The following is a 23,617-nucleotide window of genomic DNA, read 5'->3' as shown; positions in this document are numbered from 1 at the left end:
TGAGTTCCTCCATACAGAAAGAATTGCATACATTGGCATTCATTAATGCTTGTTGAACGTTTTCGGAGACCAAACAGTGGATGCGAGCACAGAGAGACAGTGGGTGGTACATTTCTGCAGTGACAACAGAGATATGAAAGACAAGCCGTGTGGCAGATAGCTGTGCACTGCTGTCATACCACAAAATGGGGATTGTCAACTAATGGTGGTAACTGTTAAAAAATTGTGTTTTGTAGATAAGAATTTGTTCTGTCAGTTAGTGTTACTCTGCTCTTCCTGTTTGTTGTAGCTTCCATGGAAATAAATAGGAAGCGTTACTGCTGGTGTGACCTATGTAGAAGTCCATGGGGCCTGATGGAACTGGCTGACCATAGAATTACAACCTCTGCCTTGAACACCTCCAGGAATGGGGCAGCCACAGCTTTTCTGGGTAGCCAGTGTCAGCATCTCATCACCTTCTGAGTAAAGGGTTTCTTCCTAGTGTTTAACCTACCTTTCTACCTTGTCATAAAGTTATCAGACTGTGTAAAAAGTCAGTTACCTTCCTGTTTATAAGCTCCTCTCAAATACTGGAAGGCCACACTGAGGTCTTCCCCAGAGCCTTCTCCAGGTTGAACAAGCGCAGTTCCCTCGACCTCTCTACAAAGGAGAGGTGCGCCAGCCCTCTGATAATCTTTGTGGCTTCCTCTGGATGTGCTCCAAGAGCTCCACATCATTCTTGTACTGGGGCCCCAGACCTGGATGCAGTACTCCAAGTGAGGCCTCATGAAAGCAGAGCAGAGGGAGACAATCACCTCACTCACCCTGCTGGCCACCCCTCTTCTGATGCAGCCCAGGATGCTGTTGGCCTTCTGGGCTGCAGGTGCACACTACTGGCTCACATTAAGTTTTTATCTGCCAGAACCATTAAGTCCTTCTCAACAGGGCTACTCTCAAGGAGTTCTCTCAGTCTGTATACTTGGGTCTACCCCAACCCAAGTGCAAAACCTAGCGCTTTGTTTTGTTGAACCTCATCAGGCTCACATTGGGCCTGCCTTTTGAGTTTATTCCTTCTGCCTTATCATCTGCACCTCTCAACTTGCTGAGGATGCACTTGATCCCATCATCTTACCACCAGTCTCCACCTGGACATACAGCCACTGATCACAACCCTCTGGCTGCAACCTTTCAGGATCTTAAAAAGCCAGCTGGATATGAGCACGTTGCTGTGGGTGTCCCTGCTGGTGCAAGGGTTGGAGTAGATGAACCTAGTGGTCCCTTGCAGTCCAAACCATTGTGTGATTCTGTGTAAATGTAGCTCCTTCTGTTACCAGAGATTTTCTGTGATCCAGTTTTTTGAGCTCTGAGTGACCTGTGTTGGTACCATAATGACTCTGTAGCAGAAAATGCATAGTTTAATTGAGCTGTTTTCACTTTTTCAGTGTTTATGTTATAATTGGTATGAATGCATTGCTGCAATTGCCACAACAAATAGCATACTTCCTTGGGGTTTTTGTGCATGTGTGTCTTACAGAATAACTTTGTTCTTGGCATTTAGTGCAGACGTCTATAAGAAATTACAGAGCTGCTTTTGTTAGAATTAAGTTATGCCATTGTCAGGAGAGCTACCTTTTCCTAACTGCTGTTAGGTTAAGTGTAAAATAGTTCCATTTTTTAATAACGCTTCTCAGCCATACACGTAAATATACATTATTAAGATGTAAGTAATGGTCATCAACTTCACTTTCCTCACTATTTGGAACAAGTTCAAAGCACCTTTGAGACATTGGTAAAGCTGCCTGTAGAGCTTTGAGCTTGCCTTGCACAGCCTATCTAGGCTGCAAAGTGCAAGCCAAAGTGCATAGGCAGACAGCCAATACAGATGGATAGCTGGTACTGCTCTCCTGCTGCAGATCTGCAGAAAACATCTGGCATTAGTGTCCAGCTCACTCAGCCACTAAGTACAGAAATACTTTAAAAAAAAAAAAAGAACAAAAAAGGGTTCCTGAGCTGGATGGCCAGAGTCAGTGATACAGTATTGGTTGTTGTCAGTGACGTAAGTCTTGTGGGCAGCTGTACTGTAGGGTGTCCTGGGCAGGTCATCCCTGGGTCCAGTACTGTTCCATGTCTATCAATGACCTGGCAGTGGGATGGAACATAGCCTCGCTGAGTTTGCAAATAGTCCAAAACTAGGCTGAGTGCTGGACACTTGTAGAGTGTATGATTGCTATTCAGAGGAATAGCAAGAGGGAACAGGCTGGAAGAAAGGGTCTGGCAGAAGCTTCTTGACGTTCAGTCAGTGTGAATGGAAAGTCCTGCATCTTGGGCAAAGTAATGCCATGCACAGGTTAGGCTTCTGCAAGCTAGAAAGTAGCTCTGCAGAAAAAACACCTGAAGTCCTGGAAGAGTAAAACCAGAATGTGAGTCAGGAAGGTGTCCTTGCTGTTAAGAAACCAAGCACATGTTGGGCTGCATTAGCAAGAGTATTGCCAGTGGGGCAACAGAAGTGTTTCTTCTCTACTCAGTACCTACCAGACTGTCTTTAATGTGCTGTGACCAGTTTTGACACCCATAAGGAAAGACAGTGGCATATTAAATGGCCACCGAGATACTTACCAGACTGGAGCACGTCTTGCACAAGGAGAAGCTGAGAGAACTGGATTTGTTCAGACTTAGAAAGCTGAGGAGGTAATGTTACTGACTGCTGTCGTCAGCCGCCTAATGAGCATGTATAGAGAGCCAGGCTATTAGTGGAAATGGTGTGCAGTGAGAAAAAAAAAGCCAAGAGGCAGTGAATGCAAGGTGGAGAAAGGGAATTCAAATTAGATTTTGAGGAAGTGCAATGAGCGTAGTCAAAAAGTGGAACAGACTCTTCATAGTAGTGGTTATTTCTCTGTCTTTGGAGATGCTTAGAATGCGACTCAGTCTTGACCAGCCTGTGTGATGATGGCCCTGCTGTGAACATGGGGTTACACCAGGTAACTGCCAGAGGTCCTTTTAAGTAAGAGTCACTCTTGTGACTGATAGTAAGACTGGTAAGAGGAAAGTGTCACTGGCTTCTAAAGAGGTGAATTGGTTTGGAAATTAGGAATGAAACCTGAAATGTGCTGTTCAGGGAGGAGATTTTTTGCAACTTTCCTTCTGTCAGTTTTCAAATGAGGGCGTTTTTTTTCTCCCAACATACAAGCCATTTGCGATTATAAAACTGGTAGAATTTACAGCTCTTAATCTTTTAATGCAAACCAATACTGTCAAATACTTGTGTATACTGCACTTGCAGACTAATAAGCAATCCTTTTACCAACATCTGGCGCTTTTCCCAGATAGGCTGCCCTTATTTCGAGCCCCATGTTGTGTGGCAAAGTAGGGCTCTTGAAGTACTTCTGTATGCACAGCAGGATAGGTAAAAAGTTCTTTTTAGAAGGGGTAGTGAAAAGCAGTCGCACACATGCAAGGGGAAGTTCAGCTCCTTGTGAGAGCAGTCACAAGTTCTTTATTGAGATTGAATTGTGGTAGCTGTTACCCACTAATTGTTCTCTGTCTCTTGTCATTCATTCATTTCTCAACATATTTTTTTTTGTGGGTTATAGAACCACAATAATACCTTTCTTAGTAAATAATTTGAGATAATAGGGCTTTCTATGCATTTTACTTTCTACTTAAAAAATCACATTATTTGATCTTTCAGTGAAACCTTGAAATCCTGAATAGAACTGTCTTGCTGAATGAGTGTTCTGATATGACAACAAATTATGGAGCTGTTAATGACGGGTTGATTTCTAACTGAGTGCTTTGCTATTCTTGAGGTATTTTTCGCCACGTTTCACAACTTTCTAAACACTTTATCTGTGGTTTTGATATTTTTGTGTGCACATGTAATGAAATAATCATTACTGATTCATAAAAGCTCTGAAACAGTTGAAGACTGAAGGAGGGAAGGAAGCTTGCTCAGATCTGACATTCCAGGACTTTGGCTGTAGCTCTCCGTTTACTTAAAGCCTTGATTTCTGTCTACTGAGGCCAACCTGTGGAAACTTTAGAACTTGCCTTAAAGTAGAATTTTCAATGTATATAGTTGGTACAGCTGGAAAGTGTAATGTTATAGAACAAACACAAGCAAGAAATATGGAATATGAAAGAGATTTCAGTTCTTATTTTATGCAATCTAAGGTTTACTTATCAACAGGAGCCTAATGAAACTGAAATGGAACCCCGCAAAACTGGTTGCTGAAGTGTTGAGAGCACACCTCCATCTGTATGAGCATATGTCAGTCTTTCTGTGACTGTAAATCACTGTGCTTTTATTTATCTATGCAGTACTCCAGAAATAATTAATCCTACTCTATTAACAAGTGTAGCAGCATTCTATAAGGAGTCATTCTTTAGAAAAGCATACTTGTAGTGTAGTCAACATGCTGATCTTGTTCAGTTCTGACTTCAGTTATTTTCTCCAGCAACTTCAGATGACTGATGTTTTGCAGTGATAAAGGCATATCTCTTGTTCCAGATACGCTATTTAAAGTAAGCAAACTTCTCACTGTGACGTGGTTTTGGACTCCAGCCAAAGAGAAGACAGAAGCAGCCTACTCTAACTCCTTGATGGGCAAACAACTCCTTTTAAAAGTGCTGCTTTACAGAGCACTTCTTAGACACTTTTTCTAAAGAGTTTTCAGTTAATGTATAGCAAAGTGTGTACTTTATGTGTGGTTCAAATCCACAGCATGCCTTTTTGTGGTGTGGCTTTTGTTATTTATTGTCTTACTTGTTAGACTGTGTGTATGTTCATATTTAATGTTACAGATATGAAAAATTATTTTCATATTTTAGGGCTGAGTTCTGTTACTTACATTTCATTTTCATTCAAAAAAAGCGTAGAACAGTTGTCCTTTCCTAGGTGGTCAGTTCTGGGATGCATAGTCAATCTCTTCAGTGTTGTAGTTCAGTGATGGTACGATCTTCAGTCTCATTTCAAGCAAACGACTGTTCTTTTTTTCCTCAAAAAAGTTATGCTCTAGGTTTATTTTTTTATAGTCTGGGAAATATTTGTACTCAGAAGTGCTGTTCTGAGGGTTTGTTTGTTTGGTTTTTCCCTTCTATGTATCAGAGTTAACTTGTCCTAAAGTAGTTCCATACTCCACTTTTGCAGTTCAGCCTGAAGGCCAGGTTTCTAAGGGGCCGTCCCACATTGAGCCAACTCGTGTGGCTTGGGTCTGTCTGCTTTATGCACATGAGCATTGCATAAGAAAGAACGTGGCTGTGATGTGCATTTGTGTAATGTTTTATACAGTGAGTCCCATTTTGAATCTTTCGATCAGCGAGATCACAACTCCTTAAATGGCTCAATCTAGTGGAAGTAATTCCACCTTCAGGCTCTGGGTTGTAGCCCAGGCTGCGTAACACCTCGCTTCTGTTTGATGTTCTGTTTGAACACGCTGGAGCACACCTGTGTGTGTTTGAACACGCCATGCTCTTCTCACGGTGTTGAAATAATGGATATTTAGGTTAAAGTGTAACACTCTGAATGAAAGTAGAATTAAAATTGTTGGGCTTTCCATGCTCCGTGGGGCAGCAGTTCCTTTTGCTTTGGTTTTGGTCTCTGTAGTCCCAGTTAATTGATTTGATTTCAGAGCTTTCATCCAACTGAAGCAGTTGATTGCCAGTGTTCTTAGCTGCAACAAGAAGGGCCTGAGCCTCAGAGTGTGAGAACTGAAATCCTGTGTACTCATTTAGCAGTATGTGGTATGTTTTCTTCTTTATTGCTCGTGGCCCTCGTTACTATCAGTGTATTCTTTTTAACGCATGTATATATAAAGTATGATACAGGAACGTACCAGTAAAGCCCCTGTTACAATTAAAACTGCAGAGATGCAAGCGATAGCAGTAGGGTTACACATGCAGAGGGTGGAATAAAGGACTGAATACAGCCCAGTTGAGAAGACACGTTGTCTTTACTAACACAACTGCAGAGTCAGCTTCGGGAGGGAGTGCAGATACTTTTGCTGATCAACTTTTCTATTGATACAATTTATATAGAGTTTTAACTGAGTGCTGTATGGAAGGGCTGCAGTTTCATTTAATAACACGTGCCAGCAGCTACAGCTCACTGGAAATCCTTCTTCCTTCAAATCTTGGCCAGAGTTGGATACCTTATTGTAGATTTAAATCCTGGTTTAGACCCTCAAATTTGAGTCTTTTGATCTATTTCTAAAATGCTAATTAATTTACTTCTGGACCGACGTTTTGAATCAGGGGGGACCTGCGCTAGTTCAAGTTAACAAATGTTGCCTCCGAGTGAGATTGCCCCATGCAGTGCGTATCATTCTCTCATGCAAAGTGAAGGCCTCCAGCTGTGGTTGGTTGTGACTTCAGTCTCTAGGCAAAATTTATCAGTCGTAAATGTGACCTTGTAGCTATACAGATAAAAGCTGGTTCTGTTAAAGCGCTGTCAGTCCTGCAAGTGCAGTTTCATAATCTCTTCTGTTCTGGAAGAGGATAGAAAGGTTGGTTCCCAGCTTGGAGGAAGACTTCTAGGATGCACCCAGAGAGATTTGCTGTCACTGCCGTGTTGTGTTACAGCAAATAGTGAAAGTAAAGAGCGGGGGCAAAAGGAGGGAAGGGAACTCGTAGTTCTGCTGTCTGGTCTGCATCCTTACAGGAGACTGCTGACGTTTTTTATGCAGCCCTTGGAAGGAACTTGGAACTTTATACTCTGAAGTGCCAATTCTGAGTTTCCCAGAATTTGTATCTTACACAACTTCCATTTTCATGCGATTTTAGTCGAGGGTGACTTCATAGGGTTGTGGCTTTTCACATAGACGAAGGCTGTGTGCGGCGTTATCTGCACCCATCAAGGCGTGCTGTCAGCAGATAGGGTGTCGCAGTGTGGAACGCGTCCTCTCGTCTGCCGTTTCCAGTCGGATAGCAAGGACTGTGAAGAACAGCTTCTATTCTTTACCCATGCCTCGAGCCCATGCGTTGTGGGGGAAAAGGAAAAATGAACGCTAGGATTTTGCGGGAAAACAGCATTCTCAAAAGCTGGTTTTGCGAGAGGGTATGCTTTTTAAATGCCTCTTTTTTTTTCTTTCTGATCTGTCTTGTGAGAACTTGAGTTTTGCAACTGTTTTCTCTAGTTAACTCACTGAAAAACCCTCCTTTTTTTCTGAAATGATTAATTTTGTCTTAGCCAGAGGAGGTTGGTACAAGGAGCTAGGTAATGCATTGAATACACTGTCATAGCTACTGCTCTGTGCATTGCTTTTTGAAACAAAAATTCGGATTGACACTTAGAGATTCCCTTCATTTGTAAGCTGTTAACGTGTTGTTTTTTCTTTTTGTTTTGCTAATCAAAAATGAAGTCTGTAACGCACTTTTAAAACATTTTCCAACACTGTAAATTCTCAGATTTTGCAGGAAATTAATGAAAATCCTATTAGAGGACTAGAATAAAAATTCAACTACTGGTTGCTGTTCATCAGATTTCCTCCTCGGGATTTTGGCATGTCCATGTTCCCATCACTGTGTGCTGGTAACAAAAAACAGAACCATGCCCCATTGCATTACTCTAAATCCACTCATTTTAGAGTTACGTTTTTCTCCCCATGCTGATGTTGTCAGTAGAAGCAGCCGGTGCTGCTGGTGCACCATGAAGCCTGGTTTCCCTGAGCAGGCCAGAAAACAGTCTTGCAGTTGATGTTCAGTTAATTGGCAGCATCCTCTGAATCAATTAATGAGATACCTGAAAGGTTTTTGTTTTGTAGAAATTGTTGAAGCACTGAACATTGCTATGTTTGTTTTCTCCAGTCAGTTTTGTTCTCTTGTACAAGTTTGTATTCAGCAAGGTTCTGTTCCTGTGATGATGTGTGGTTGTAGAAAAGGCCACGAAAGGCACAGCTTGCTGTATTGATCAGTGTCTGATCAGTGGTGTTCAGATGTTAGAAGAAGTGCATTAAACAAACAAGCAGTAACCCTCCCCTTCCCCCCCCCCCAAACTCATCACCTGCTTGCTTTTCTTTTGCATGATGCTCTCAGGGCTGCTGTCCTGCTGCCATTGCAGGCTGGCTCACCTGAAAGGCAACAGCAGTTGTATCAGCATAATTGTAGCTTCCATACTTTCAATGGTAAACTCACGTTTTTGAAGTAGATGTTTCATTAGTAAGGTTTCAGTTACATTTTTTGTCAAGAAGTTAATGGTTTTGAACTTAGACCATATCCCAAGTGTTCAGATAGATCCCTGACAGCTCAACGGAACTGAGCCGTGTGCCTGCACGGATTGTCGATTTGAAGCCTGACTTGCTAAGTATTGATTATCCCTATATAGTAGTTGGTGATGATGTGCCCAGTGGGATATTGAATATCCTCCTCTACTGAAGGAGCACGAGGGGAGATGGGCCTCACGAGCTAAGCTTTCATCTGCAGCCTTAGTAACAGAGATCCTCATCCAGGTATATAGAAAAACAAGGCAGCGGCAGCAGCAGTCTGCCTGTTTTGAGCTTGTGGTCACGCAGACAGGTGACCATAACCACATGTTTTTTTTCAGGCTATGGGTTTTCTGTCCTCAGTTCTTTTTATTGTTAGTGCTCTGTGTCACTGTAAGCCACAACTTCAGCTTTGATGGTGAATTTTAACTTTTTCTCCTTCTTTTCCATTCCCTGCTCTGCTCGCAGAAATAAGTAGGTGCTTTTAAGCAGAAGGTTGTCTGTGTGCCAGGCAGTTACTGGAACTCATTTTTTGATCCTACCCTTTTTCAGCAGCTCCTTTAAGACAGCTCTTAAATGTCTGCCTGCCGCAGGAAAGTTTTTTAGAGTTTTTTAGAGACTGTGAAGTTAAAACAGCAGCCCAAAGGGTCCAAGCTGTTTGTCAATAAGAAGGTAGCAAACAGAATTTGAGGCTATGGTAACTCAGAAAGAGAATGGTGTCACTGGAGAGCTTTTTCCATATTACTTAAAATCTGTAGCTTAAAGAAAATTGGAAAATTCCATCTCAGTGCTGTGACAGTATGAAGTACACTAACCTCCCCAAGTGCATCGTGTGCATGTTAGTGAAACTAAAAAACCTGCGGGGCTTTTCCTTGCTGGTGTGTAAAGCTGGAAAGTGTGCTTTGACATTTTATAGAGAACAGTAAGGAGCAACCGCTGACCTTGCTTCAGCAATACTGGACAGAGTGCGTAAAACGCTGCTCAGTATGGTGGAGAATGCCTCCAGTTTTGTTAAAATGGGACTGGACTTGCTATTAATGTATAAATTGCACGTGGCAATAGCCTGAGGATGGTGTTGCTGAGCACTCATCCATTCTAGTCTCCATTCACCAAGAAGGAGAGTGAGTTCATGAAACCAGGAAAATGTTCTATTTACTATCTGTACAAAGGTACACAGAACCTTTGCTATTTAGGAGAGTCTTCAATCAGGAGAGGTAACACATTTCAAAATATTTTTGTCTGAATTGAAGTGATTCCTTTTGTAAATGTTTCTTTGCACTTTAACTTGGCAGTATCTGGTAAAAATGTGAGCATAAATCTTACCTGAGGTGTTGCAGCTCACAGTGGAAGGAGAATTCTGAAAGACATGACAGCAAAGCCAGCTCAGCTCTAATCTTTTTAAATTGTACTCACAAAGAACTTTGATTTGTGCATCATTTAAATAAATACTTAGTACACGTATGAGCTTTAGCTATTACAGCCAACATAGTGAGTCGAAATGTTTTCTTCTCCTTCCTCTCCCCCCCACTCTGAATATGGCACAAATATTTTTGTGCATTTAAGATTGATATTTTGAAACTCCCCAAATCCATTTTCATCCATCTGAAGTTATGCTGTAAAAGTTTATGGATTGAATGTGTTGGATGTTTCCCATTTCTAAAGTACACTTCCCATTTCTCTGGCCCTCTCCCTCCTGTCACATCATCTTTTTATGTCAATTGTCTTAAAATTTCCCTGATCAAAAAAAAAAGAAAAGAATATATTCTAAGAGAGCTGAAAACTTGATCTTAAATGTCTTTTTAAACAGATGAAGATAATTAGCTAATCAGAGTGGTTCACCATAGAAACAGCTCAGGCAGTAATATGTATGCAGTAAAATTAACCATTTAATGGTACTTTCATTTTGGTACAATATATAGCAACAAGATGATCGCTTGACAAAATAGCAACTACACATATTTTTCTTCCTTCATTTAATTTTCTTTAAAGGAATGTTCTTGGGTAGAAAATGCTCTCTCTGGAAAGTAGTTTATATTACAGAGTTTGTCACAAAAAATATTTGGCTGGGTACAGTAGGCTAGAAATTAACTTAGTGATTTGTCTAATAAATGATGGTTTTGATTTGATATGACACTTCTAGTCTCTTACAAGTGGCATAGCTACAGGGAATAGAATAATCTCTTCCCCTTGTGAAGACAGACGTCATATCAAACCAAACCGTCTTATTTAAATTACTACTTCCCTTTTTTACCATATGAAAAGATTCATGAAACTTCATTAAATGATAGTACAACCCAATTAAAAGGGTGCTTTGGCCAAAATGCCTTGAAGGAATTTTTAGTATCAGACGTAGTTAATTTACATAGGGTACCACTAGAAGAGATCTGATCCAAATGAAGGACTTTTACTTTTTGCAGTTTCACGATCGTGGCCACACTGAACTAGAAGGTGCTTTTCTGATCTCAGTTAGGCTGAAACCTTCAATGCAAATGAAGCATGATGATCAGAGGAATCTGCTATCTTGACTTCTTTTCTTGTGGGGAAGAGGTATATAATACATGCGGATCCTGCAGAACTTGGAAGTGCTCATATTGGTTTTATTCATGTTTTGGCAGAGAGAAGGAGCAAGAAAGGGAAGAACAGTTAATGGAAGACAAGAAAAGGAAGAAGGAGGATAAGAAAAAGAAGGAATCTGCTCAGAAGGTAGGTGTTGATATTTGAGTTCTTCTATCCAACTAGAGCACAAATAGTATTGGGGCTGGTAAAATATTAGATTGCTTGTATTTGAGAATAAAACCTCTTCTTGTCTAAGTTATAGTAATGCTTCATTAAGGATTTTCTGCATTATTTGTCTTGAACTTCAGTTTTTAGTAAACTTTGATATTTTTTTCTTTGGTTTGTCAGGCAAAGACATATTTAATGTTACTGAATATGGACACTTGTGCATTTTGCAGTGTTTGAAGGTGTTTTGGGGATGGGAACGCTACAAATTCTTAAAAAAGGTTATGTGAAATATTTCTGTTGAAGTTGCTTTTATTGTTTGTTACATATGGTTTACGTTTTACATTTTCTCTGCCCAGTAACACTTTTGTTGAAGTGGAGATTCTTGAAGAATCACTGAAAATTGTTTATGCTCAACAGATGAGTTTGAACACTTGGTTTGTTCAGAAGTGCTCTCTTTTGTTAAAAATGTAGTAGATCATTCTAGGGATTAACCTGAAGTGTGAACTCAACATCTCTTGCAATTTTACACGTGCTTTTTACTTAAGTCCTCTCTGTCTTGTTTTGGGCATCCCAGCCCAAGATGGCTGTAAGGATTCTTGAGTGGAATCAGCAAAGGGCCCCCCTAGAGGTGATGGAAGGACTGGAGTACCTGACAGATGAGGAGAGGCCGAGTGAGCTGGAACTGCTCAAACTGGGGAAGAGAAGGCACAGGAGAGCGTGTGTAGATATTTGGTGGGAGGGAAGAAAGAAGATGCAACCAGGCTGTTCTCGGTAGTGCACAAGACAGGACGTGAGGAGGGGAGCAGAAATTGAAATAGAAGAAATTCTACTGAATCATAGGAGGATATTTTTGTGAGCATGTGCGAATGGGCAACCACTAGAACAGGTTTGCTGGAGAAGTTGTGGTTCTTCGGAGATGCTCAGAAACAAGTTGGACGTGGCCCCGAGCAACTTGGGTTTGGTAATTTGCTTTGAGCTGGGAGACCCACAGGTTGAGGGAGAACCACTACAGACTGTCAAATCTCCAGAGGCTGTGCTTCCCAACCTCAACAGTAATGTGAGATTGAAAGCAGAGTGCTTTACTTTCAGTAGTCCTTGTTTTTCAGTTAGTTCAGATTTTAGGTGTTACTCTTCTGCTGTTAGGTTATGTAGCTTTGTGTTAAGAACAGCTGATACTGATTCTGCAGTGTCAATTAAATTTTAGTTCATTGGAAGCTTGTATTTAAGACTGTTGTGTTTTTTTCCACCAATTTAAGTGTATCACTTTAAAATTGGTGCAGATAAACCTAGCATATTTCTGTTGTCCTTAGTCCTGTGTCACGATGATGCATTCCCAATAATACTGCAGAAAATCAGTAGCTACAGAATAAGGTTTCTTCAGTATCTGTCTTTTTTCCTTCAGTTTTGCTACTGTTTTATGTTCAAGTAGAAAATAAAAATAGATGGTGTGTTTTCAGCCCTGTAGGAACCAGGAGAGACAGAGGCTTGTGAGTAAAGAGTAGTGATTTGAGGATTGTATGCTAATACTCCACACAACAAAAACTTGGAAAGGTTGTACTGATAGTGTTGATAACAGTGCTGAGTGTGTTTACAGAGGAATCAGTACTTTGAATACAAAGGAGATTTGCCAGCTTTCCTGTGTGGTCCCTCATCTACCAAGTTATTTGCTGTGATTGCACGTTAAGATATTTTGCCAAAATCTGGGAAAAGGTAAACACTGAAAATAAGTTAATCTCCTGGAGACCAAGTGTAAAAGTAATGCTTGAAGAGAGCTGGGAGAATAGGCAGAACATAAATGTGTGTGTCCATTCTTAGTGATTGCAATGGTGGTCACCAAAAAACCAGCAATGATTTGGGGGGTAGCTCTTTCAGATAGGGTTTGTATAACATGAAACAGCTGTTTCTGTCTGGATCTTCAGAAACTTAACGAAAGAAAAAGATGAAAATCACCGAAGGTTATGCAAGCAGATTCATAGACTGAATTCCTGTGGTTTGTGTCCCAGGGGCTGTTTGGTAGCTTGTCAGAAGGCTGAGATTGGCCCCGTCCTGCCAGTGCTCACAGGTTTCCCACAGAGAGATGACGGCTGTAAGTCTGAGACACGCAGTCACTTTCTCAGCTTCTGTATTCTGGATCTGAAAAATGACAAAACCAGATAGTTTTACTATGGATGTAACATAGGCAAAGTTTTTTTTTAATCTAAGACAGCCGTGGTTATAATTTAGGATTTTTTGAACATCCGGTGAAGTGGTGTTCTTCCAAGTAGACAAGTTATTTACAGAACGTGTTTGCTCTTACCATAGGAAACCTATCAGCATTACAACTTTGGTTTCATGAATTCTTCTATTCCATTTCACCTTCCTTTAGTAACGGAGCGTTACAGTCACTTAATTTTAGCTGCTCTAGAGGCAGATACGGCTTCACACACATGGGATGTTTACTAAAAGAAATGAAAACTGACATCTGGCACAGTGTGGACACATTTTTGGTACGGGTGCATTGTTCATTTCTTAGAAGAGTTGCATAAATCTGAAGTTAGGATGTTTGAGTTTGGTTTATATTTTAGTGAATATTTCACTTTGCGTATTGCACTCCTCACCTTTGTGAAGTAAATGATGTCACAGCAATTCAGGACAGTTTGTCTTTTTATTCTTTACCATACAAAAGAGTTCTGGCTTGGTTGGCTTAAACAATAAACTGCTTTTTACTTGTGCTTTCATTATTCTATACTGCCCCTGTGTGCTTTCCAGAATTATGGACTAGCTCAGCAATTTCTTTTTCAGAACAGGTGTCATAGAGCCTGACACATGATGATCTTTAGGGTTTTTCCATTATTGTGTAGTGGAACTCATGATCGACAGGATGAAAACATGCTACAATTCACACGATTCCAGAGAATATGCCAGTGTTATTTTTGTGTCTACTGTAGCTTGAAATCTGCTATGCTGTAAGAATGTAGAAGTACAGCAAAAAACCACATTGAGTGCATTGGCCAGCATGATGGCTCACTTCAGTAATCAACTGCTTGCATTCAAGTGATGTTGAAGCCTGGTGCTTTATAGGTATTTCTGGTCCTTTTTGTAATTGAAACAACGAACCTCCTGTCACCCTGGGTAGGATGCTGTGGGAAAAGTGAAAGGGAAGGTGGCAGAGACAGATTGGTACTCTCATGTACAGCAACCCTGTGGGAATTCTGTTGCTAGCCCCAACAATCTGCTGTAGATATACCTGCATAGAGGGTAGGATTTATTACACTTTAACTGCAATATTTAATGTGCAGTCTGAAGAAGCTGTAATGGTATATAGCTCAGTTTTATTTGTGCTTCACAAATTAGCGTTGAGCTTATTCATGCTTCACAAGTAGGTGTTTGGCAAGAGGAAGGGGGTGAATACTAAAAATCAAGATGACAGTAATCACTGTTTATGTCAGATAATTTTGTGAGGCAAAGGTATTCCAGAAACTGTGTTGTTCTTAACAATTTATGTATAAGACATAAATAGTTCCGATGCTTGCAGTTCATCAGCTGATTATTTTCTTTCAGCTTATACCGATTTTGTGCTTATAAATTCATGATTTAGTGCAGTCTGCTGAATGTTTGTTTTGAGGTTCTTACAACTGTGTTTACATTCTTGCTCTTACTTTGCAGGTCACAGATCAAAAAACCAAAGGTAAGAGTCTTTGTTTAATCCTAAAGAGTATTTTTGTTGACTTGAGCCCAAACTTGGTTTTGATCAAAGCTGTTAGAAAATGGAGTTATGATTTGAGATGAAGTACTCGAAATGAGCATTCGGAAGAGAGAAGAAGCTAAGAGGATTAAAATGGAGAAACTAAAACTATCCATTTTGTCAGCACCGGAATACTAGAAGTGAAAATGGTGGCTGTAGATAAAATAGGCCAGCTAAAATATTTTGCCCAACTTTCACATTTACAAAAGTTTTAGATGAGTAACTGAAAACTGAAACCTACTGTATAAATGGAATGGAAAACAGGGAAAGTACTGCATGTGGTGACGTACCGAAACGAGCAAAAAAGACTTGTTTCTGGAAAATTAATTAAGGGATAATGAAGTCCAAGCACCTGAAAGTCAAAAAGATAAAGCAGAACTGAAGAATGAACATCTTGAATGGTTGGCTTACTTAGCGGGTATGTATGTCAGTTTTCTAAAAATTGCATGAGGAAGTTGCTATTAAAAACAAATGGCAGAGAAGAGGTAATATAGTACTTGATTTTACAGCTGACAATACCTTTTTTGTTTAGGGGCTATGAAACCTATATAGAGAAGTCAGGAAATGCTTATCAAAACAATATTTGGGAGATAATGTATTCACAGCTGCCAAAGAGAGACTCCCTGGTGTTGATCTCTCTTTTGTAAGAGCAAAAGTTCTGCTGATAATGCTCACTTTGGTGGGGAGGGGTTGCTGAGCATGCTTTTCTCGTATGAGTCTCCAGCAGAGGCTGTAGCAAATGTATTAAATTTTCCTCTTTGAATTCTCTTAGTGAGTTATTACAGGTGCGGACTAAGGTAATGCCTGATTTTCTTTTGCAGTATTTCAGAAAGCACAGGGAGAGTATTAGTAAGGGGACACAACCTCTTCACCACCCCCAATTTAGGACAGTATTACTTTCTCAAGGATTTGTCTGCATTTTTACTTTTCTCTAAGGCACAGTAGCCTTCAGAAGCAGCTTGTCCTTGCTTATAGGGGCATCTGGTGACCAGGTGGTAAACCTTAGGCAAGTCCAGTACAAATGCTGTAGGTAGGACTGCTTTCTGAATAAGAGTCAAATATTACTGCCTTATTTCAGAGCAGATTAGAGTGCTCAGACTTGTTAATTCTCAATTGTTGAGGACAGTCTTTTGCTCTGTGTTCTAGCAACGGCCAAAGCAAGTGAAACTTAGAATCTGATTTCAGGTCTCCAGTAAGGGTGATGCATAACAATCCTAAAACCAGTTGAAGATGGGGAAGAGAAGGGGAAAAAAAGGTTATGTATGACTGTTCATCTTTTAAAACTTCTCCTGACCTAGGGTGTTATCGTTTGCCACCATTACTTTAAAAAAAAATTGATACTTCAAGAGGCTTGCCAAGGGCAGAGTTCCAATTAAATTTTATTTGTATAAGGCTGAAGCTGCATGGTATTTCAGAGAAGAATGGCACTATAAAAGAAAAGAGTTGCAGCAACTTCTTGTAGCTAACGCAGGTTTGAGTGGAAAACTGCTTAACCTTGATTTTTCCTGTTTTTCAGTGCCCGAAGTGACGAAACCAAGTTTAAGCCAACCAGTGGCTGCCAGCCCAATTGGCAACTCTCCATCGCCACCAGTCAATGGTGGCAACAATGCCAAAAGGGTGGCAGTGCCGAACGGACAACCGCCAAGCGCCGCCCGCTACATGCCTCGGGAGGTGCCGCCGCGATTCCGTTGCCAGCAGGACCACAAAGTGTTACTGAAACGTGGGCAGCCCCCTCCGCCATCCTGTATGCTCCTTGGGGGTGGAGCAGGGCCTCCTCCCCCAACAGCACCAGGAGCAAACCCAAACAACGCACAACCAGTGACAGGAGCACTGCTGCAGAGCGACAGTGGGACTGCAACAGGTGAATGAGAATAATGACGTTACGTACACGTGTGTGTGCGCGCTCCTAAGAAAGGGGATCACTGAAATCGTGCACTGACAGAATTTTGGAAAGCTGACTCCTACTCTTTTAGCGCATACACTTTTCCTTTCCTGTTAGCACCATTGTATGCAATTTTTACTACTGTCTGGAACCAGAAAGGTGATTATTTTTTTTAAAGATACGCATGTTTTGAGTGGTTTGAATTGGGTACTGTAGGGCTCTTTGGACCACAGCGAGGTAAATAAAACGTAGGGATAAATAGGTAGCATTTAGTAGCTGTTGTTGGTAGTTCTTAGTATCTCTTAAGGTTTCTTTGATGTATTTCCTCTGTTACCACTTCTTAATATGACCGAGTAGAACAGGCATCAGAGTTTTACGGTAAGTTCGTATAGGTAGCAGGTTTGCAAATAACAGGTGTCTGTCACTTCTCCTCTGGATAAAATAGCAAGGTGAGTTTTTCTTTTTAGTAACCTTGAATTTCTCCTTCCATAAGCCTTTTCATAATAGTTTTCCCTAAAATACATCCTAGATACTTTAAAAAAATTAAGCATCTTGCTTTTGCTTTTCTGAACACTTTGAATTATGGCCAGTATGTTGATTTTAAGTTTGTTTTGTGAGAACAGGAAAATTACTGACTGCTCTTGATATTTTTTTTTAGTAGCTTGGGGGATTGCAGTAACAGCAATATTTCCTTCTTAACTTACAATAATAGAAAAAGAAAAGTCCACTTGGGACATCTAAAGAAAAGCTTAGTTGATCTGAGAATTCAAGGACAACTTCAGTTCTAACAATCAGGATTTAAAATAAAGTCAAAAAAAGGAAAAATGCTACCGTTATGTCTGTTTTGAAAGCCCCAACAGAGTGGGTTATTCTACCCATAATTGAGAGCATAAACTTTTTAGTTCTTTGCAGTCCACGAAAAGATGAACTCTGAGCTAATTTGAAACTCAGGAATGTAGTAAGCTAGGTGAGGTGGTTTGTTTCTATTAAAAAAGTTCCTAGGAAAATGAATAATTTAGTTTGTTTTGCCTCTTCCACACTTGAATTCCTTCGTAGTGAATCAGTGTTTGACAGATTTTTTTGTCTTACTGTCTCTCATGTTCCCTGTTTAATGGTGGGCAAGTTTTAAGCTAAAACAGGAAAACGTTAGCTAATTGGTTTTAAAATGTATCAGTTAGAGATGGCTGTTTTTGATAAACACACCTGAAAGAGAAATGGTGAGGAAAAAAATCACCACAAGAAAACAACAGCCCAAAGTTTTCACACTTGAGGTATAAAATCCTGGTGTTATGTCAGCATTAGCGTACCTTCACAGTACGCTACAGCTTTGTCAGATAGGCTGACAAAGGAGACATTATGTTAGCGAAACATTCTAAAAATACTCAAGATTTCTCATTTCTTCTATCAGCAATTTTTTTTAATTTTGATAGAACTTCATTAAGACCAATTTGAAGTATTTTAGACACTTCTTAAGTTCTGTGTAATTATTATGTGTTCAACAGCTATTATTTGGTTTTGAGACTGACCTCAAGTTTTATGAATTCTCGTATTTCAGCTTTAACTCAATTACTGAGATTATGTTATATGGTTGTATTTTATTGATTGTGGCAACATTTATGGCCACAATCTGATGCAAGTCTGGAGTGTTGCCAAGAAAGATGTGTGCCCTTCAGACTTGCCTCACCCTATCCGAACACACTTCTGCACCATAACACAGTATCTGGGCCAAGGGGCTGACTTGGATTAAAATTAACCCAAGTTGGTGTTTAAAGCTCATTTCAGTCTGGATAATTTCCCAGTTGAGCTCACTGACTGTCAGTAGCAACACGGATGATAGCACATGGGAGTAGGTGTGGCAGAGGACTGGAAATGAGCAGCTGTCTAAGAGGAAGGTTAGTGCTACACTTAAAAGGCTTCAGGAAATTGCTTATGGAAGCATGATGTTGCCGTGCCTCTCCTGTCACTAATTCCATCTGGGATCCTGGCTGCTTAAAAATTGGGTGTCAGATTTGGACCTAATTTTGTCAAGCAGCCATGTACTAAGATGAACTCATCACACACACACGCACACACACAAACACATGCAAAAAGGCAGATTCCCAAAGGGGAAAACAATTTAGGAAATTCTTCTCATTGTTAAATTCACCAAATGGCTATAGGTGGTGTTGGTGAAGTCTTCAATTGCCAGTAACTGATCCATTTTTTAAAAATTATTATTTTGCTGTCCTGTAGCAGTGCAGCTTCTATACAAAACATGGGAAAACAAACATAACTGAACAACTACAGCAAGAGCAATTATTAATATAGAAGGTCAAGACCTAATCCTTCTTCATATGTATGTTTTCCTGCCAGAATTGGAATGCAGTGTAAGATGACAAAACACTAATCCCCTGAAAGATGACTTCTGTTTACCAAGCTTACTACTGTCTTGTAGCAATGCTGTCAGGTAGAGGGTTGTATAACATTTTTCTACTACGAGTCATGTTCAGAACGTGCAAGACATTTTTTTAAAACAAAGCTTAAATTCTGTTGGTGAATGTCTTTCAGTCGTCATAGTATCCTCCAGGAATCACCAGATGGTCTCTCACATCGAAACTGAATCTTTGTTTCATGACTCCATTTCAATACTTCCACTTATTTCAGTTCCTTATTTTCATCATTAAAAGTAAATGTTTTTAATTGAAAAGAAAAAGAGTGAGGAGGGAAGGATGAGGTTACTCACTGTACTAAAAGGATGGAATCACACTTCCTTGCACTTCTTAAGTTTGCAATTGACATTAAAATAACAGAAGGAGCAGAATGAGCATGGGAACTGCATGATTTTTTTGGATTTTGGTGGCCTAGGGTTAATGGATGAAGACAGACTTCAGTTCATCAGATTCGAAAGCATCCATTATAACTAATACTAATCAGAAATGTTGGTCTTCACTCTTGAATACATAACACATGTATTTTAAAAAATCAACTGTTTTTATAAGTCATTATAACTTCGTTAGTGTTCAGCGTGAGTTTGTAGAACGGAGAGTGTTCAGTCTTCGTTACAGAGAATTTGTGGGCAGTTTCAAGTTCTTTCGTATTACAGATGTGTAGAAAAGTAATTGGCTCTATGTAGAGAAGAACATAGAAGTAGAAATGAAATGAAATTATTTAGATGAGCAAAGGTAACTTTGGGTGAAAGGGGAAACCTTGCCTGACTTCTTAAATTGATATGAGAACTATCTGTACATGTGCAAACATTATGCTGTTAGCAGTGACATAGGCTTCATTGTGGCACTGTTAATTTGTGTGCTTTATAACTGTATAGAAATATAAATACATATAATACATATAAATACAAATACAAATACAAATGACATTGTGGTCCTTTTCCTAGCCATTTCTCCTGTCATTTTCTTTCTCTGACTCTAAGAGTTATTGGACTTGGAGGTTGCCCTATGCAATGCAGTGTTAGCAAAAGCTAACATATCAAGAAGTGGACAGTTTGCTGTTGAGTTTGTGAATACAGTTGACTTACTTAAAGGGCTGTTGGAACTGTCACAAATGGAGGTGAGACTTGGCAAATTTGGAGTAGATCAGGTAAAAGAGAGGAGGAAATGTTTGATATCTTGTTAGCTTTTGTCTAGTGGTGGAGGGATTGATTCAGTTTCTCACAAAACCACAAACTGTGATTTATGTGGTAAAGAAGTGATAGAAATGTGGGATAATTACATGCTGAATACAACTTGCATGCTACTACATAGAAATTATAATTTGTGTATTTTTGACTCTTTTGGTTTACTCTTTTCAGCATAGCTTTGGGAAAAAAAACTCTTTGTTTTGTAAGGGTGTAAGAAAATTCTACTAGCAAAATCAACTTAAAAAAAGATGTATCTGAAGCTAAAGGATATACTTTTTCAGCTTTATATGCCTTTAATGTTTTTCATCTTTTACCTTTCTGTCTGTCAGAAATACTGGTTGCTTTGTTCAATCTGTCATAGAATCATAGAGTATCCTTAGTTGGAAGTGACCCATAAGGATCACTGAGTCCAACTCCTGGCTCCACGCAGGATCACCCAAAAATCAGACCATATACTTCTTGAACTCCATCATGTAGCTGTCAGTCTCCTACTTGACTATGCAAACATGCATGCATAAAAGTGTGTGCACATATATATTCTTGTTCTGTGCATAGTATGATTTTATCTGTTTTTGAGAAGTCTACAACCATGCCAGTAGTGACCATACAGGTTCATTTAGTGAGTTACAATTGTTGTGTTGAACTTGAATCAGCTGGACCGTAAGACACAGAGAGACTTATCCATGAATTCAGATGCCCACAGACTGCTGCTGGGGAAATTCTTGAAACACATTTTTAATCTGTATTTTTAATAGTATTTTTAGCTTCTTGTTCTTCCTAAGCAACTTTGTTAGATGTGCATGAGAAAAGGATTAATTTATTAATTGAATCAATAGTCAGTGGTGTCAAAAATGTGATGTTCAGTGTTTGTAGAGAGTACTGAATATTAATGGCCTTTTGGGGTCTTTTTTATGCTTTTTTTCTTTTTAGATTCAACAATTGGAGGTGCTGCTGCTTCAAATTATGCAAATTCCACTTGGGGTCCTGGAGCCTCCTCCAACAGCGGCACCAACGCCAACCCAACTCACATCTGGGACAAGGTGATTGTAGACGGGTCTGACATGGAAGAGTGGCCTTGTATCGCCAGCAAAGATGCTGAGTCTTCTTCCGAAAACACCACCGATAACAACAGTGCCTCGAACCCTGGCTTGGAGAAGAACACTCTGCCAGGAAGCACCACTAGTAACAAAGGAAAAGGAAGCCAGTGCCAGTCTGGAAGCGCTGGAAATGAATGTAATTTTGGGGCCTGGAAATCTGATCCCAAGGCTAAATCTGTTCAATCTTCCAACCCTGCTGCCGAGAGTAACAATGGACTAAGTAATTGGAGGAACTTGACTGGACAAGATAGAATTGGTTCTGGTTCTGGCTTCAGCAACTTTAACCCAAATAGCAACCCGTCTGCTTGGCCAGCACTGGTCCAAGAGGGCAATTCTAGGAAAGGGACTTCGGAATCTGATAGTGGTAGCTCCAATGCACAGATTAGCACAGTAGGTCAGACCTCTAGGGAACAGCAGTCAAAGATGGAAAATGCGGGTGTTAACTTTGTCTCTGGCAGAGAACAGGCTCAAATTCATAACACTGATGGACCAAAAAACGGAAACACTAACTCCTTGAACTTAAGTTCACCAAACCCTATGGAGAATAAGGGAATGCCCTTTGAAATGGGCTTGGGGAACCCTTCCAGGAGCACTGACACCCCTTCACAAAGCACTGGAGAAAGAAAGACTGGGAGTGTTGGGTCTTGGGGTACAGCTAGGGGGTCTTCTGGAACTGACACAGTCTCTGGACAGAGCAATTCTGGAAACCATGGGAACAATGGAAAGGATAGGGAGGACTCCTGGAAAGGAGCTTCTGTTCAAAAACCTAATGGGTCAAGAAGCGATTCTTGGGATAACAATAACCGGTCTACGGGTGGTGGGTCTTGGAACTTTGGCCCTCAGCATGCAAATGAAAGCAAATGGGGTGAAGGGAACAAATTAACATCTGGGGTCTCTCAGGGAGAATGGAAACAGCTGTCTGGGTCTGATGAACTGAAGATTGGAGAATGGAGTGGTCCAAACCAACCAAATTCTAGCACTGGAGCATGGGACAATCAAAAAGGCCACCCTCTTCCTGAAAACCAAGGCAATTCCCAGGCTCCCTGTTGGGGAAGATCTTCCAGCTCTGCAGGAAGTGAGGTTGGAGGTCAAAGCACTGGAAGCAACCACAAAGCAGGAAGTAGTGACAGTCACAATTCTGGACGCCGATCATATAGGCCTACACATCCTGATTGCCAGGCAGTCTTGCAGACTTTGCTGAGCAGGACTGATTTGGACCCCCGAGTGCTTTCAAACACTGGCTGGGGCCAAACACAAATTAAGCAAGATACCGTATGGGATATTGAAGAGATGCCACGGCCTGAGGGGAAGTCTGACAAAGGAACTGAGGGGTGGGAGAGCTCTGCCACACAGACAAAGAACTCAGGGGGCTGGGGCGATGTACCCAGCCAAAGCAATCAAATCAAGTCTGGATGGGGTGAGCTCTCAACCCCAACAGAGTGGAAGGACCCCAAAAATACTGGAGGATGGAATGACTATAAGAACCCCAATTCGTCTAATTGGGGAGGGGGAAGACAAGAAGAGAAATCATCATCTTCTTGGAATGACAGCTCTAGTAAGGATCAGGGGTGGGGTGGACGGCAGCCTAATCAAGGATGGTCTTCTGGAAAGAACGGTTGGGGAGAGGAAGTTGACCAAGCAAAAAACAGCAACTGGGAAAGTGCGGGAAATAAGCCAGCATCTGGTTGGGGTGAAGGTGGGCAAAATGAGATTGGAACTTGGGGTAATGGTGCAAATACAGGCTCTGCTTCAAAGGGTGGTTGGGACGATTGTAAAAGAAATTCAACGTGGAACGAGACGGGTCGACAGCCCAACTCCTGGAACAAGCAGCAGCAGCAGCAACAGCAGCAGCAGCAGGAGACTTCTGGTTCCTGGGGTCCACCGCCACAAACTCCAAGTAATGGGCGACCTCCAAACCCAAACTGGAACAGCGGACCACAACCAGCTGCCCCCAAAGACGAGGAGCCTAGTGGCTGGGAAGAACCTTCTCCACAGTCAATCAGTCGGAAAATGGATATTGATGATGGCACTTCGGCGTGGGGAGATCCTAGCAGTTATAACTACAAGAATGTGAACCTGTGGGACAAGAACTCACAAGGAGGACAGGCCCCACGGGAACAGAGCCTGCCTACTCCAATGACTAGCAAATCACAAGCATCAGGTACTCATTCCTTTCTTCGGCAAATTTCTACGATCGTAACCTTTATGCATAAGAGATACACTTGTAGCCTACAGCTAATAGCATTATTTCGTAATGAAAAACCATTTCTTGCTTGAATGTTTGGTCATGAATTCAACTGTCATTAATTTGAATCAAATAGTCCTCTGCTTATTGTGCCTTAGTAACTTTGATCTGAACACTGGTCAGCTTGCCAGTAAAAAAAAAAAAAAAAAAAAAAA

General features: G+C 40.7%; 1 protein-coding gene across 1 annotated transcript in view; it reads left to right on the top strand.

Annotated features, from left to right (window-relative positions):
- TNRC6B (trinucleotide repeat containing adaptor 6B) overlaps positions 1 to 23,617 on the top strand; it is a 128,593-nt gene that overhangs the window by 74,057 nt on the left and 30,919 nt on the right. Inside the window, exons 4-7 of the mRNA XM_031554331.1 lie at positions 10,790 to 10,877; positions 14,544 to 14,565; positions 16,139 to 16,483; positions 21,051 to 23,378. Of these exons, the coding sequence (XP_031410191.1) occupies positions 10,790 to 10,877; positions 14,544 to 14,565; positions 16,139 to 16,483; positions 21,051 to 23,378 (2,783 nt within the window). The remainder of the gene's footprint in view (positions 1 to 10,789; positions 10,878 to 14,543; positions 14,566 to 16,138; positions 16,484 to 21,050; positions 23,379 to 23,617) is intronic.

The sequence above is a fragment of the Meleagris gallopavo genome, chromosome 1 (genome assembly GCF_000146605.3).
Source record: "Meleagris gallopavo isolate NT-WF06-2002-E0010 breed Aviagen turkey brand Nicholas breeding stock chromosome 1, Turkey_5.1, whole genome shotgun sequence".
Taxonomy (NCBI): domain Eukaryota; kingdom Metazoa; phylum Chordata; class Aves; order Galliformes; family Phasianidae; genus Meleagris; species Meleagris gallopavo.
The sequence above is the reverse complement of the archived record's forward strand: the minus strand, read 5'-3'. Positions and strand labels throughout refer to the sequence as shown.